This window comes from Lactuca saligna, chromosome 9 (genome assembly GCF_052625555.1).
Source record: "Lactuca saligna cultivar CGN05327 chromosome 9, ASM5262555v1, whole genome shotgun sequence".
NCBI classification, from domain to species: Eukaryota; Viridiplantae; Streptophyta; class Magnoliopsida; order Asterales; family Asteraceae; genus Lactuca; species Lactuca saligna.
Genome location: NC_136425.1, coordinates 29463851 through 29482355, shown reverse-complemented (window position 1 = coordinate 29482355; position 18505 = coordinate 29463851). Strand labels below are relative to the sequence as shown.

The 18505-nt window shown below is 30.7% G+C and overlaps 1 protein-coding gene across 2 annotated transcripts; it reads left to right on the top strand.

Moving 5' to 3' along the window:
* Positions 1-4302: 4302 nt before the first annotated feature.
* LOC145016669 (gamma-interferon-responsive lysosomal thiol protein-like) lies at positions 4303-8686 on the top strand. Of its 2 annotated transcripts, XM_078974908.1 has the most exons (5): positions 4312-4678; positions 5009-5074; positions 6807-6947; positions 7706-7798; positions 8362-8686. In XM_078974908.1, the coding sequence occupies exons 1-5, from the start codon at positions 4436-4438 to the stop codon at positions 8533-8535; spliced, it is 717 nt and encodes a 238-aa protein (XP_078831034.1). In that variant the 5' UTR covers positions 4312-4435; the 3' UTR covers positions 8536-8686. The 2 variants fall into 2 exon arrangements, with proteins under 2 accessions (XP_078831035.1, XP_078831034.1); XM_078974909.1 differs by lacking the exon at positions 7706-7798 and having other exon boundaries at positions 4303-4678.
* Positions 8687-18505: the final 9819 nt, after the last annotated feature.

Genomic DNA, 18505 nt, shown 5'->3' with positions numbered 1-18505 from the left:
CAACTAGCATCAAAACATGGTAGAACCTTAATCAATAACCCAATTCCTTCCAGTTTGACCCAAATTCAAACTTGTCAAAAAGTCAAAGATCAACGACTCCCCACGACGTGGCAAGCTCTTGGTCACCTCAAGGCTAGCTAAAGATAAAATAGTCAAGCATCCATGAATCGTTACAACATGGCAAGCCTTTGGTCACGTCGTGAGATTTGGCAGATTGCCAACTTTTCCATTAAGTGCATAATCCCTTAAAATCAAAGCCCAAAATCTTATATCTACTCTTTTATACTGACTTAATGGATAAAGTTTCCACCTTTACCCATTAGAACTTCATATCAAGGCTAGATATAACATTATAATTCAATTAAGTCCTTAATCAGGCAATAAATTGAGCATGGACACAAGATACACCAATCATGGTCCTTTTTCTTATTCCGTAGAAGTCTAATAACCTAGAGAAGCTATCAAAAGCTCTGGAGTTATTCAAACTCCAAGTGCATCCAAGGAAAGGACCAAAATCACACAAAAAGGAATCCAAAATTGCATCAAGAAGAACATAAGTAAAGATGAGAGCTTCATACCTTCAAACACTTAGAATGTTAAAGAATATAGTGAATCAAAGTTCCCTCTTTGATCCCTTACACCAATATAGACTTCTCCTTTCTCAAGCTTTACCCAAAATCCAAAGATTAAGCTCTAAATCAAGAAATCAAGCCTTCAAAGCTTCATGGAGGCTAGGGTTTAGTTTGGAAGGGATGTGGGTTGAGGAGGATGCCCTGAACCTTGAGTTTAGGGGCTTAAATATGGAGAAAACCCTAAAAGATCATGGGCTTGGGTTGCAACAACTGTCACGTCGTGGCAAACATCAGATACGCGGTTCATCCATTTCACATGCCACGTCATGGTGCTCCTTTCACCACATCGTGTCACAATATTTTCCCAAAAACTTTACCTTTGACCTCTCAAGACCTTTAACCAATCTGTTCTGGGAAATGAGTGTTACACAAGTGTTACATGTCATAGGCCTAATAAACATGGAATTGTATTTCTTATTACACTGTTATACTTTGATGTACAACGATATGTTTTTCTTATGACTAGACATATAATTTTTGTTACAAGTATACATCAACACACATGAAGTGGGTGGCAAGGTGGTGGATACTTGGATAGAGAAGAATGTTAAGTTCATTGTTGAAGCCTATAGTTTTCTATACAACCAAACCCGATTTAATGGTGTTAATAATGAATCCTCTCATTAGATTCGGTCATGTCTATATGTATTTGAATTAATTATTATTATTATTATTATTATTACTACTACTACTACGTAGTATATAGCCACTAACCAAAGAAAATCAATTTTTTAAAATCTAAACATATGACAGACAATTTCATACAAGTATTTACCGCTATGCTATTAGAATATGTCTATTTATGATTTATAATTGCATTTATCTCTCTTTTTATGCATTTCAAATGTATAAAAGCTAATAAAAGTTGAACATTTATGGTAAAACCATGGACGCCACAATTGTTGTTGACATGATGAGTATGAAGTGTATGTCATGTTCCTACCAGGAAGTTGGAGAAAGCCCACTCATACGTTAAACTGAAATAAGTTTACTTATAAATATCTATATTTATAAATATATATGACCAGATTTCTATTTCCTTATTCTTGAAGGGTCTGATGGTGTTTCGGGTAAGTTCTGTCCGAGGAGTTGTTAAGATCATAGAATTTACAAGACCTGGTTATTGTTTGAAATTTGAAAAGGAAATCAACTATTTATAATCTTCTATTTTCTTTAGCGAGTCATTTATGAAATGTGATTTTTCAGTACTTGATCACTGTTTTGTTTAACAAATCAGAATTAGGTAAGTTCACAATGCAATTGACAGGTTTTCTTGGGGGATTTCGGTAGGAAGATATTATATTCAGATTTCAACTATTTTGCATGCTATGTTCGACAATTAAAAAGTATGTGGATTGAGGGGTGTGGCTATCTTCTTCTTCTTCTTTTTTTTTTTTTAACACTTCGAATGGAGGATGCATTTTAATTGGCAAAAATAAAAATTCAATTGTAAAGTGGTTTTTATATATAGAGTTGTACCCTGTGTTACTCTTATTTTAATAAGTGATGGAAGGGTAGTAAAATCTATTAGGAATGAAATAATAGAACTTGGGATTCAATAAGATATTCTTTTTGTCAAAAATTTGAATAAAGCCTACAATAAACTTTTTTGGAGCAACTTTTTTGAAGTTTACTCTCTCTCTCTCATTAATTGCATCTTACTTTCATTGTTTCTGTTTTTTTTCAAATTATTGAGACAAATGAAAATATTATTATATGTTCGGTAAGCATTGGATTGTTTTCATTTGTGACCATGCTAGAAGTCAAATGGTCGACCTCATTTTGGACTTGAGTAGTCAATTCTTTTTTGGTAACTATGAGCGTGTTTGGCAAAAGTAGTTGTTAGTTGGAAGCGGGTAGCGGTTAGCTGTTAGCTGGTAGCGGAAAGCTGTAGTTTTTATTTGTTATATGAATGTTTGGTAAAAATAGTTAAAAACTTTTGAAATATATAAAATTACATAAAATGACAATTGATTAAAAAAATAAATATATAAATATATTTTTAAGGGTAATTATGAAAATTGATTTCAAAAACTCGGGAGCCTTTTGTTAAACGCTACATGAAATAACTTTTAGAATCGGAGCGTTTTGTTAAAACTAAAAACTAAACGCTCGTACGGCCAAACGAAGCTTTTTGTTTAAACTAGAGCGTTTTATCAAAAGCTAAAAATTAGAAGCTCCCAAACGCTTCCAAAAGCTCCGTGCCAAACACACCCTATATTTCGAGTAAAATTTATCATTTATAAATTCTCAAGACTATTTAGTTGAATCATGTGTTTATGTACATTTGTAAAAATATATAACTTTTTATTTCTAATTCTTATTGATTTCGTTTTTTTTCTAGCATGATTTTTTATAATTGTTTAGATGTAGTAAATTATTTGTGAAAAAAGATTCTAATCTTTTTTTTTTTAATAAATTGCATCTTACTTTCATTGTTTCTGTCTTTTTCAGATTCTTGAGACAAATGAAAATATTATTATATGTTCGGTAAGCATTGGGTTGTTTTCATTTGTGATCAGGCTAGAAGTCAAACGGCCGACCTCATATTTGACTTGAGTAGTCAATTCTTTTTTGGTTGGTTGTATGACTATATTTCGAGTAAAATTTATCATTTATAAATTGTCAAAACTACTTAGTTGAATCATGTGTTCATGTACATTTGTAAAAATTTATAACTTTTGATTTCTAATTCTTATTGATTTCGTTTTTTCTAGTATGATTTTTTATAATTGTTTAGATGTAGTGAATTATTTGCGAAAAAAACTAATCTTTTTTTTTTTAAATAAATTGTATCTTAATTTCTTTGTTTGTGTCTTTTTCATATTCTTGAGACAAATGAAAATATTATTATATGTTCCGTAAGCATTGGGTTGTTTTCATTTGTGACCAAGCTAGAAGTCAAATGATCGACCTCATTTTTGACTTGAGTAGTCAATTCTTTTTTGGTTGGTTGTATGACTATCTTTTAAGTAAAATTTATCATTTATAAATTGTCAAAACTATTTAACTTAATCATGTGTTCATGTATATTTGTAAAAAGTTCTAACATTTTATTTTTAATTTTTATTGATTTCGTTTTTGCTAGCATGGTTTTTTGTAATAATTGTTTGGATGTAAATTATTTGTGAAAAAAAAAAACTAATTGTCTCTAAAAACTAATATCCGAAAGAAATTATCCGCAACCATCTTTTAACACGGGTAACGGCTAGTATATAAGGTGTATTTTATTTGAGTAACAATTTGAAAAGTAAATGAGGGTAACCACTCAACTACCAAATCATACTTTTAATTTAATGTTATGGGCATAAAATTTCTAGCTCATCAATGCATCCTTATAAAAATGTATATAATTTTTGAATTATAAACTATTATTATTACATATGGAACGTAACTATTTAAGATTACATAATAAATGCATAACAAAAGCGTTATAAACATTAGGGCGCGTATTAAATATGCGACGTAACTATTTTTTTAATACTATAGTAAGTCATAAAGTGCTATAAAAGTTATGGCGCTTGTTTAAAACTCTACGTTTAACTTCAAAAGTTACAAGTCCCATTAGCCCTTGAAAGAAATTTACCCACAAAAATAACCACATTAACACAACAGTGGAATAAATATTTATACATTGCCTATAAAAGTTGCAAATTGTGTTGTACTTTTATTTCCATATCCAGAAAAGGGTTTGGCCCAAGAAAGTAAAATATGTAAGAAAGTGATGCCCACTTGTATAAAAAGATGAGATCGGATACCCATTTCTTGTATTCAAGCAGTGTCAAAAACATCAAAGAAAAGCTATGGCTTCTTGGCATAAGATGGTAGTGCTGATCTTCTTGTTGGCAATGGCAAGATCATATGGTGTTGAAGATAAAGTGAAGGTCTCATTATACTATGAATCTTTATGCCCATATTGTGCAAATTTCATTGTGAATCAACTGGGTAAAGCTTTGTATGAAGGAAACCTCGTCTCCATTGTAGATCTTAGGATGATACCTTGGGGTAATACTCAATTTGCTCCTAACAATGCTTGGATTTGCCAGGTAAAGTACAACCTTTATTGCAAGAAGTACTTATCACTGTGTTGTTGTTAATGCTTTGGATCTTTCGATTTATACATGTTGGAAAATGAAATATCTTGTATGTCGTGTCTTAATTACTGCTCGTGTTTTGTGTGATACACACGTTATAGTTCTAATTTAATTGTTAGTGCAGAGAAATAGTTGAATACATTTATTAAGTGGTTTGAAGAGTTGAAGTTATAAGATACTGTTAAACCGATACAAGATTTTTACGTTTATTTGTTTTTTTTTAATAAATAATTATTTTGTAAAAATTTCACTGATCATGTATTCATGTTACTTGTTTTGCAGCATGGCCCTGATGAATGTTTGATTGATATGGTGGAGGCTTGTGCAATCGAGTTGTTGCCTCATTCGGTATGATTTAAGCTCTCTCTTTTTTTTTTCATTGTTTATATAATTTATGGGTCTCAAAGAAAATACATGCATATCAACAAAATGATCGAATACATTGTTGGAATATTGTATCGTTAATTACTTTTTTGAGTTTTTTTAATGGATATATTTTTATTTTTTTTATTTTTTTAATGATGTTGAATGTTAAATTTACTCTTTTTATCCGCATTTTAACGCTAAAAATCTGTGAATGTATTCATTTCCATGCACAATATTTTTTTATTTTTTCATGACTAAAATTCTTGTCATTAAAAAAAAGATATTTAAAACATCTACTACATGTGATTATATATTCCAAATAATTATCTAATAAATAGTAATCAAATATTTATATGAACATAAAAGTAATATTCGATTTAACAATTATTTATTATATATGATTTAAAGAAAGGGTTTTATAATTTGTTCAAATATATAAATTCAAGTCAATATCATGAGTTAATTAATTTGAAACGATACGATTATATATATATATATATATATATATATATATATATATATATATATATATATATATATATATATATATATATTGAAACTGACATATTCTAAAAAATAATTTTAAAATGCAAAATAAATGGAAAAATCTAAAAATTCTTTTTTTAAATATTATTTTCGGAACTTGAATTAACTAAAAAAAATAAAAAAAAAATTCTACTTTTTTTGAAAAATACGTGAAATATTCTAAATAGAATATTACACTGTACATATTCTAAAAATAATTTGAAAATGCAAAATAAATGGAAAAATCAAAAAATTCTTTTTTTAAATATTATTTTCGGAACATGAATTAACTAAAAAAAAATAAAAATAAAAATAAAAATAAAAAAATGCGTCTCACGGTCTCACAAAATATAGGTGGTCTCAAATGAACCCAACCCTATAATATATATATATATATATATATATATATATATATATATATATATATATATATATATATATATATATATATATATATATATATATATATATATATATATATAAAAGAAAGTATTGCAACTTTCATAAAGTTAATAAATGGAGATACCATTCCTAAAAAATGGAACTAATGACTAATGTTTCAAAATGAGTGAATTATTTTAGATATGGTTAAATACATAAATATATTTGACACACTTTAAGCTAATTCCAACCGCCTATGTCCATTTTAGACCATATGCCTTTTTTATTCACCACATTCAACATTGAGAACTGTTGTCAAAATTTAATGCCAGAATTACATTGTATGAAATAGATGAAGATTAAAGTATGCTACTATTATATATAAAAATCATTGAATTGTCTAAAATGCTAAATGACCTAATATGTTGTTAATATGAGCATTTAGTCCTCTTTTGATAAACTAGAGATAGTTTTTGACAATATTATGAAGTTTTTTCTTATAAATATTCTAAGTATGTCCTTAATTTTATTTATTTATTTATTTATTTTAGTTATACATGTAAATGTCTATTTATATCATTTTACATTGTAATTTAGTTTATAAACTGCTTTTTACAAATCAATATTAATTAATAAACTAGTTTATCAACTACTACCTATTTTTCATCTAAAAACTAGTTTTTTTTAGCTAATTTGGGCCTTAACCCTCATAAACCACACCCTTGACTTTGACTTGAATGTCTATAATTTAAATGTGAGACCTCGTTTATACACTTATACTTGTTTCATAAATGAATTTTATATATAGGGACTATGGTTTGAAATGATCAAGTGTATTGAAGAATTGAATTTGCAAGGAAAACATGGTGAATGGAAATCTTGTATGAATTCACTCAAAATTGACCCACAACCCATCACGGATTGTTACCAAAGTAGAAAAGGTGTTGATGTAAGTACTTTCATTCCCATGCTTCACCATTTTACTTTATGCGTTACCTTTTAACCTCAACATGTGACTTTGAGTGCATTTTCCAACATTCAAAAAATATGGACAAAATAGTACTTAAAAATGATTAACAATAGCTAGTATCATATTGTTTATTTATTTATGTACTATTTGCTTTATGTTTTGTTACCATTCTGTATAAGTTTTTTATTTTTTATTTTTTTTATTTTTTTTAAATCAAAATAATATATTTAATACTAACATTGTACTTCTTTTATTTTTTGTTATGACGTTATATTTTGAGAAATCTATATAACCATATAGATACAAGTTAGTTTCCGTTTGGATGATTTTGCTATATTTTTTAGAATTTAGTGTTGTAATAAGAACAAAACAAATTAAAATATTATGCACTTTTGGTAATTTCAATAGATTATACACGATAATTGATTTGGAATTGCACTTTTTTTTTTAATGTTTTGAAAAACTCTAATCACTTAAACAATATAAATAAATAATTATTGTACTAGTAACCAAAGACCATTTGGTCTAGCGGTAAGTAGTAACACTTTCAAATGAAGGGTCATGAGTTTAAATCTCATTAGGAGACATGTGGTTTTTAGGAGTATGTTATTTTGCTAGTTCTAAAAAAATCAACTATTGAACTAGTATCAATTTACACTCTAGATATCGGGTTAATTAGAATTAAAATTGAATTAAGCCGGTCCCCATATCAATTCATTCATGTTTTGATCATGCAGCTTGAACTAAAATTTGCTGATGAGACAAACCATCTCAACCCTCCTCATAGATTTGTCCCATGGCTACTTGTCAATGATAAACCACTTCAAGAGGTCTCTCTCTCTCTCTCTCTCATTGAATTCTATAAAGTTTAATCAATTGTCACATAGTATTTCAGTTTTCATACAAATTTATCATTTATGGTTTACAATACGTTGAACTCTACGTTCAATTGAACATATTTTAGAAATTAAGAAAAATGTTAGTAATTTTTTTCCCATTGAAAGTTCAATACTTCAATATTCATTGAACTTTAAATCTATTGAATGCTCACTTGGCATCATATTATGGTTGAGATTAATCCATTAAATGTCAATTATACATTTCACCTCATTCAACCATTCATTAAATTGAATTGTGGATGCTCTTGACAACACATCGTTATGAGAGTGTTTATTTGATGATACTTGAAATACATGGATCTAATGCAACATACAAAAAAAGGGTCCCAAGCTAAGCAATTAAATTACTATGAAAATGTTTAATGTTAGAGTCGTATAATAAATAGCATGTGGAAGACTATGTAATTATCAATCAAATTTACTAAACAAATAAATTTGATCATGCATGATAGTATGATATTGGTATACTAACATAAGTAGAAATGATACTACAGGACTACCAGAATTTTGTTGCATACATCTGCAATGCATACAGGGGTCAAAACAAACCGAAAGCTTGTGAGCAACATGTACTCGAGACAAATGATTTCAAAGAGGCAAATTCCAGTCATCATGTTTGCTATTCTGGAGAAATCGAGCAATCCCTTCCATTCAACTATAACTTGTAATGCATAATGTTATAAGTATCAATTAATGGTTTGTATTTATAAATTTTAGCTGTGAAAGATAATTAACCAATCGGATTTCAAATGTTATGGACAATATGCATGCATCGTATTTGAAAATTGAGTTAAATGATAACTACCAACCGTTTATTCTTGTCATCGGACATTCATGTAGATTTTTGTGGGATTAGTTCACAAAATACTGTGACATCAAAAGATCTCCAACGTAAGTGTACCCCAACAACTGTGAAAGCTGAACTATCAAGAAGTCTAATTAGCCCATTTTGAGTAGAAGCCCATGATCTATAAGATCTTATAATGTTTTAAAATGTCGTGGAGGATTCCAAAACGTTTTAGAAGAGACATGGAGATTCTTAAACGTCCTAGAAGACATGGCAGATTCTAAAACGTCATAGAAGGCTTGACTAGAATTTTCCAGGCCTTCATAGAAACATATGTAGCCTTGTAGACATTTCTATAGTATTATATTGAACATTCTAGAAAAAAAAAACTTGTATATACTAAGTTATTAGAAAAATCTAAAACCTTTTATTAAAGAAGTGGAAGGCTATAAAATAGGTAAGGAGATCATTTGCTCCAACAATCCAAGAAATCAAAGAGTAGTAGTCTCTAAAAAAGTGAACTAAAAGAGTGAAGTCCTAAATTAATAATGTGGTGTGAGTCCTTAAACACTTGGCTTTGAAATTGAAATTTTCCTCTTGAGTGGTCATAATAAAAAGTATTGTTTCTTATTAAAGAGTTGGGTTCAACACGTGTTTGTGTTTCCCACAAAAAGAATTGTTTTCACATAATATTTTCCTCATGTTAGATAAAGAAGATAACTATATTACAATTTTAATATAATATTTTCAAATTAAAGAATTTAAGAGGCTCTATGCATTAGCGCTATAATTTAGATGATCACAAACATTTGTTTTATTTTAGCAAATACGATTATAAATAAAACATAACTCAAATAGATGTATATTGTAAGACGGTATAATTTTGAACCTCACTATGTTATTGTAACCGTATATGAGTATACTAGAAGGTGGTGTAGTGTTATGAGGCTAATAACTTGTGCTTGCACTTTGACTATCATGTTGCCAAGGAGCTAAGTAAGTCTAAAACAGGGTTGGAAGGGAATTTTAAAGCACATGAAAAGATAATTAAGGCTAAGTATACACGACATGACTTCTAACATTTCAAGAATGCAATAGTAATGTATATTGAGCATATGGTTGTATCCCGTCCTTTTCGTTGATCATATGATTGATACCCGTAGACACCTCAATCCTTTTCTATGTTGTATCCGTTTTTGTTAATTATATAATTTTATAAATATATAACATTCATAACATTAATTTTATCCATCTTACCTCAAATGACACTTCTCTCATTGCTTTTAAGAACTATTAACAAATATTATGTCAAAATTCATGTAATTGGAGGGTCCGTTCTCGGAAGATGAAATTAAATCCGTTGTTTGGAGTTGTGGTATGCAGAAGTTCCCAGGACTCGATAGGTTCACCATTGATTTTTCCAAAAAAAAAAAAAAAAAGAATTTAATTGGTGGAGATGTGGTTGATGCAATAAAAGAATTTGAGTCGTCGATGTAATGTAACTTTTTTAATGTCAATTCCAAAATATCATGACCCTTTGTATGTTTACAAGTTTCTCCCGATTAGTTTTATATATGTAATCTATAAAATAATAGAAAAAGCTCTTGCAAATCGGCTAATGATGGTTGTTGGATCAGTAGTGAATAATGTTCAAAGGGCTTTATTGAAAAGTAAATATATCTTTGGTGGTCTATTAATCTTAACAAAGTTCTTTCATGGAGTAAAAAGAACTTTGGTCTTGAAGATAGATATAGAGAAAGCGTTCGACTGCATGAATTCAAGGTATCTTAAAAATACCTTCAAGGTAATGGGTTTCGAAGAAAAATGGAGAAGATGGATTCAAACTTGTCTAAAGTTGCATATTAGGTTTGTTTTGGTTAACGAATCCCCAATGTATAAGTTCAAAATGACTATGGGTCTAAGTCAAGGAACCCTTTGTTTCGATTCCCACACATATGGTAATGGAGGGGTTCCATGTGGCTTTAACTAGAATGATTAATCAATGTATTACAGAAGGGGGATTAATCAAAGTATTATAGAAGGGGGATCTATCGGTGATAAAGTAAAAATATTGTACATCTTTTTACATTGGCGATGCTATTCTAATTAGGAAATGGTCGATAATTTTCTTGAAGTCTTTTGTGAGAATTTTAAGGCATTTTACATGGTTTCTCGCCTTAATTAAATCTTGAAAGAAAATTGTGTATATGTGGTCGATGTCGATTTAATGGAAGTTGAACATATGGCAGACATTATTAATTTTAAAGCTTTTTGTTTTCATTCCTTTTTCCTTGGTGTTCCTGCGGGACATACTATAAACAAGAAAGATGCATGGCGACTTTTGGTTACTAAATTTCAAAAAAAAAAAAAAAAAGATGGAAAGACAAATATGTGTCCAATGGGGGTCGGTTGACTCTAATTAGATATATTATTGGAAGTATAAGGTTGTATTGGTTCTCACTCTATAAAACCAATATAGTTTTCATTAAAACTCTTGAAGGAAGGGCAAAATGGGAAAGATTAGCAATCCTATGGAAGTAATGGTGTTTCTTTTTATGAGAAGGGCCAAAACAGCAAAAGTAACATTAGTAATAAAAAAGGAAGTGGTACTGGGGTGTTTTTGAGTAACAAGGGTAATATGGGAAGTTCTTTAGTTAAGAATTTTCATCAAGTGACTAATTCAAAGGCGGATATAAGGAATAAAGCTCAAAATAATTCTGTTTATGTTCCTAAATCGGGGATGAATTTAAAAGTTAGTTCCAATTTTGATAAGATTCATCCAAATGAAAAAGGAGCTGATCTTGTGATTCCGTTCTCTAATAATCAATTTGATGCTTTGAATGTTCTTGAGGATGATGATCAGTTGAGTTATTTAAAGGAAAGAGTTGGTGTGGTTGATTTGTCTTATTTGGACGATGTGGAACAAATGGAGGTTACTAAATGTATCTCGGAGTATGATGCCAAAGTAGATGCTAATTCCTAATGACGGCGAGCTTTGGGTTTTGGAATATTAGGGGAATGAGCCAATCCCCTGAACAAAAAGATATTAAAGATGTTATTAGTTCCAATAATTTCATTTTGTTTGTTGTTCTTGAATCTCAAGTCAGTTATAATAAGCTTAAAGAGAATTGTGATAAGATTTTTGGTTCTTGGAAGTGGATTGTGAATAGGGGTATTTCTGGAAATACTTCTCGCATAATAATTGGATGGAATCCCAAATTTTTTGATGTTAACTTGATTGAGTATAATGATCAAGTTCTGCATTGCAAAGTTGTTTTCCCTGAGAATAAGAAGGTTATTTTATGTTCTTTTGTGTATGCTGCTAACAAATACACCGAAAGAAGAATGTTATGGTCTTCTTTGGAATATCATAACATATTAGTCAAAAATGATCCTTAGGTTATTTGTGGTGATTTCAATGTCACGCTAAAACTCAATGAAAGTACGGCTGGCACTTCGAGATTCACCAGAGGCATGGTTGAATTTCTTGAGTGTGCTAACAAAATTGAGGTCTAAGATGTTAACTGTAATGGGCTAAGTTTTACATGGAGCCAAAAGCCAAGAGGAGAATATGGTCTGTTGAAGAAGCTTGATTGCGTGATGGGTAATTATAGCTTAATTGAAGCCTTTCCTTCTATATTTACGTCTTTCCATCCTTATAGACTTTCGAACCATTCTCCTGTTATTATGAAAGTGCCTTTGAAGTTAAAGTTCAAAGTTTTACCTTTTAAATTTCCAAATGTCCTTACTCTTTCTCCTAAGTTGAAGGTTCTGATTGAAGAGCACTGGAATTGTGTCCGAGGTTATAAAATGTTCCAGTTTACTCAAAAACTCGAAATGCTACAAAAACCAATTATGTAAACTGTTAAGGGAGCAAGGGCATTTTTCAAAGAAGGTTGATCATTTTCGCAAAGAGCTTGAGGCTGTTCAATCTAATTTGGATCTAGATCCGTTCAATCCTCAACTTCGTGAATTGGAGGCTATGTTTCTTGGAGAGTATAAAAAGGCTTATGATGAGGAGGAAATATCTTTAAGACAGAAGGCCAAAGTTCATTGGCTTAGAGAGGGTGATTGTATTTCTAAATATTTTCATAAAATTGCTAAAGGGAAAAGAAATAAAAACAGAATTGAAACTATTTTAAACAGTGAAGGGGTTTGGGTTGAAGGAGAAGAAGTGTATAAAGAATTTGTTGATTATTTCAGTGATTTTCTCGGAACTGAGTTTCCTTGTGGGGAGATTTTACAGCCGAATTCTCTATTTGTTAAAAAACTTGATCTTTCTCAGGTGGTTGAGATGGTTCAAATGGTCACCAATGAAGAAATTAAAAATGCCCTGTTTGACATAGACAAGGCTCCTGGTCCGGATGGTTATTCTGCTAAAATTTACAAATCCATGTTGTCCATCATTGGTGAAGACTTCTATTAAGTTGTTAAAGAGTTTTTTGCGAATGGGGTGATTCTCAAAGAGATTAATGCTACATCCATTCCTTTGGTTCCCAAAATCGATATGTCTGGAAAGATGAGTGACTACAGGCCTATCTCTTGTTGTTCGCTTATTTACAAGTGCATCAACAAAGTGATTGTGAACAGACTTAGAAATCATTTGGGGTCTGATAATTAATCAACATTTATACCTAGAAGATATATTATAGATAACATTCTTCTGTCTCAAGAGCTGGTTCTGGGGTATCATAGAGATCGTGGGTATTGTGCTTTAAAGGTTGATATTCAGAAGGCTTATGACACTGTCAATTGGTATTTTCTTCAGGATATTCTCTTTTATTTTGGTTATCACCCGACTATGATTAGATGGATTATGCAATGTGTGAGCACACCTTCTTTTATGATTAGCATGAATGGTAACCTTGTGATGGAGACCATTAATTTGATCCTCCGGAGAAGAATAAAAAATGAAGATTTGTTTAAATTTCATTAGAGATGTAAGAAGTAGAAACTTACTCACCTTTGCTTTGCGGATGATCTTATGATTTTTTGTCATGGAAACAAAGCTTCTGTTAGAGTGATTAAGGATGCTCTTGATGAATTTGCTAATGTGGCTGGGCTTCTCCCAAATTTTTCAAAAAGTCATATTTTTTTTGGGAATGTTAAAGCTAGGGGAGTACATCAAACCGCACAAACCACCCGCATCGCACCACACCGCACCACATAGTGCGGTTTGTAGTTTTCATAAACCACACTATGCGGTGCGATTTATAGTTACCAAACCGCGGTTCAAACCGCACTGCAACATACCATATATATATATATATACACACACACACACACACACACCCACCCCTATATCAAAAATGTGTTTACTGTACCATAAGTTCATATTATAATTTTATAACACTGTGAAATATTTTGATGTTATGCATCAAGAAAATTTTTATACAGGCAATTATTCTTTTTTTTATAGAATATAAAGCACCACACACTTATTATGTTTAAAACTAAATTTAATATTTATTTTTATGAAACCGCATAAACCACACAAAAACCGTCAAACCGTTCACACAAAACCGCACCGCATAACGCAGTTTAAAACCTTTGCGGTGCGGTCTGTGGTTCCCGAAAATAACAAACCGCATATGCGGTGCGGTTTGTGGTTTTGAGTATAAACCGCATCAAACTGCACCGCGAACACCCCTAGTTAAAGCCAATGTGAAAAGAAGAATTCTTGATACTTTACCCTAGGTGTGCAAATGAGTCAAGCTACTCATAAGCTACTCGGGATCGAATCGTTAAAAGCTCGACTCGAGATCGATTTTAAACGAGCCCGAGCCGAGCTCGAGCTTAATATAAGGCTTATTTATTAAACGAGCTTGAGCTCAAGCCTATGTTACTTGGCTCGATTAACGAGCCTACATATATATAATAAAAAAATTATTTTTATTTATATATATTAAAATAAATAATAATTTAATAAATACCATTTTAGGAAATTAGAGTATACAGTATACGAGCTGAGCCCAAACCGAGCCCGAGCCCGTACAATTCTTAACGAACCGATCTCGAGCTTTGTACTACAAGGCTTGAAACGAGCAAAGCTCGAGCTCGAGCCTATAAATATTTAAACGAGCCAAGCCTGAGCTTGGTCAAGCTCGAGCTCAGCTCACCTCGTTTGCAGCCCTACTTTACCCTTTGTGGAAGCTAAGCTTCCGATGAGATATTTGGGGATCCCTCTTATATCTAATAGATTATTTGTTAGAGATTGTAAAAGGCTTGTTGACAAAGTTAGACGAAGAATTGGTGATTGGAGGAATAAATTTCTTTCTTATGCTAGAAGGTTGCAACTTATTTACTCAGTCCTTTATTCTCTTCTGGTGTATTGGACCTCTTGCTTGCTTATTCTTGCTACTACCATTAAGGAGATTGAGAAAATGATGAATAATTTCCTTTAGAATTGTGATTGGTAGAGTTAAAATAGCTTGGTCTACTGTTTGTAAACCTGTGGAATGTGGGGGTTTGGGCCTTAGAAACTTAAAAGCTTGGAATAAAGCCATTTTATCCAAAAGAATATGGATGATTGTGTCTAATTCTGAATCTATGTGGGTTAAATGGATTGGGAATGGTGCTAACACCTTTATGTGGTATAAGGATTGGCATCAACTTGGTGCCTTTTCTTATGTTCTCTCTCCTAGAGAAATTTCGAGTGTTGGCTTTAAAATTTCTGATAAAGTCAAAGATGTTATTGGTGATAGTTCATGGTTTTGGCCCGATGATTGGCTTTCTCTCATTCCTCAACTTAATGATTTTCAATTGCCTGTTTTTGATCCTTTGGTGGTCGACAAGGTTTTATGGAGGAAAAGGGATGGGAAAGTGAATGATTGTAATTCATTGAATATAACATAAAAACAACAAAACTATGATCTAAACTCATCTACAAACTCTAAACTACACGTCGGAAAAAACCACATGTCAATCCCGAATGAGATATGTTTGTTTAAAATTTTTCACATAATACAAAAGTTTAAACTTCTTGTTTCAAAGCTGAAATATTTCAGCTTTGATATCTCATCTTTGAAGAATTGAAATTCATTGAATATAACACAAAAAATAAATAAATTATAGTCTAAAATCATCTACAAATTCTAAGTTATATATTGGAGAAAATCACATGTCAATCTGACTTCAAACGATTGAGATATGTTTGTTTAAAAATTTTCATTGAATACAAAAGTTTTAACTTTCTTGCTGAAAAGCTAAAATATTTCAGCTTTGATATCTCATATTTGAAGGAATTGTAACGCATCGAATATAGCACCAAAAACAACAAAATTATAATCTAAAATCATCTACAAACTCTAAATTACACGTTAGAAAAAACCGTATGTCAATCCAACTTAAAACGAATAAGATATACCTGTTTAAAAAATTTCATAGAATGCAAAAGTTTAAACTTCTTGCTTTAAAGCTGAAATATTTCAGCTTTGATATCTCATATTTGAAGGATTGTAACTCATTAAACATAACACCAAAGACAACCAAATTATAATATAAAATCATATACAAACTCTAAATTACACGTTGGAAAAACTGTATGTCAATCTGACTTAAACAAATGAGATATGTTTGTTTAGAGAATTTCATAGAATACAATTTTTTTTTAAAATAAGCCGGTCCAAAACCGATTTTTACCTGGAACCGGTAAAAAGACCGGACCGGTTTTGCTGAAATCCTAGCACTGAGAACCGGCCCAGGGGTTCAAAAAATGGTCTTGTTTGGTCTGGTCCACAGGTCCAAATGCTCATCCTTACTTATAATCGACATAGAAGGTCGGCTTGGTGTGCTCTCTATCCGGATAATGCAAGAGATTGTAACCATCTAGGTAACCAAATTGATGTGGTGAGAAACTATTTCACAAAAACAATAATATTAATAACCATAACAATAATGTTATCAAATCAATTAAACTATGTTGCTAGGGGTAGTTAAACGAACAAACACAAATTCCCGTTGGTTTGGTTAAACAAACGAACTGAACAATGATCACGTTCGTGAACATATATTTATTTCAATAAAATAATAATCATAGAACATATATTTATATAACTATATATGAACGAATACAGTGATATTATGCATGCATTATTTTTAACTATCAAGCAAATATGTAAGCATTTTCTTAATGGTTTCAAGGAAGTCTCAATGATATATAAATACAGAGTGTAAATTGCAATTATAACTAATGGACGCCTGATAACATTATCAATTATTTAAATGAAAATATTAAATGTGAATATAAACATCTACTATTTCTTTATTAACTCAACGAAATATACCACCAAACATGATCAATGCAATCTCTTTATAGAAACAAAACCAAGAGATTCACTACCCAATGGCTATTAGAAATAAACACATGCATTTAACCTAACCAATTTTTTTCGAATTACACACACATCAGCACATACAGCCATGCACACACCAGATCCACTCAGCCATACACACACACCCACACACATAACCATTTATGGACCAATAAGCTTCTAAGTCTCATTTCTGTTTGACAATGTTGTCATGGATAAAAAAAACTAAGGTACCTGGTTCATAGACTACTAGTAAGTTTTTTTATTTTTAGTAAGGCCATTTAGAGTTTGGAAATCGAGGCATGTGTGTTCCAATGTATTTTACATTTACAGTTAAGGAATTAAACTTCGAGGAAAACTGAAGTTTTTATAATCTTTTACCGTGTTTTGTCACAGACTTTCTCTAATATTCATTTTGAATTTGTATATTTAATATCTAATATAATAAATAAACTAGTTGCTCCTAGATAACGCAAGATGAAAGATAAGTATATTTCCATACATAAATCAATAATTTAATATTAGAAGAAAGATAAGGACGTCATATACAACAATCACATGTAAACAAATTGGGAGAAACCAAAGATAAGCCTAATAAAAACACTACATGTCAAACCACTCATCTTCATATTCATAATAAACAAGTTAGGCTATATCAATAAAGAATTTGAAAAAAACCAAACTGTTCATATGGTAAACAAGTGTCACCTCCTAATAGCTGGGTTATACAATTTTTTTTTTAAAATAAGGATGCAGCCACAATATCATTCAATCTATAAGATAGGAAGACCACAAAATGACTTCTTTAAGAAATTTACTTCCTTCACATTCGAATCTTTATAAACCCCACTTTTAACTTTTCTAAAGACATTTGAAAGTAGTAGAAATGGAATTGGCACAAATAGTCAAGGAATAATAGAAGGAGAAAAATTAGGTTACCATGCAAATCTTTATAGGATTATCATCACACTAGAAGAACACGAAACAAGAAACAAGAAACAATTCATAAAATAAAGCATTATTGAAAAGAACAAATTGCCTAAAGATTTCATATACAATAAGCATATCTACAACATTTATCAAAAGAAAGAGGTCTCATGCATACAGGTGTTTGTGGATCATTTAGTACACAGCATATATGTATACATGTACCTTTTTTATTGGATAAAAAACATCGCATGACTTTTAGATATCTAAAACGGATTGGAAAAATCAAAGACAGGCCTAATAAAACACACCAATCACTTTCATATTCATAAAATAAATATGGAGATACCAAGAAAGAGTTTTCTGGGATCCAAACTATTCATATGGTAAACACGTGTCATCTCCTAATAAGCCAAAGGATTATTCAAACAATATAAAAGACCAAATGAAGAATCTGTGGGGTCCAGGGACAATTTTCAGCCACAATGTCATTCAACTTTCAATAGTAACCATTGAAATAGAAATTAATAATTTATCTAATCTTGATTAAGAATTTCGAGGAGACCATAAGTTACTTGTTTAGAAGTTTACTTCCTTCAAATTCCCATTTCT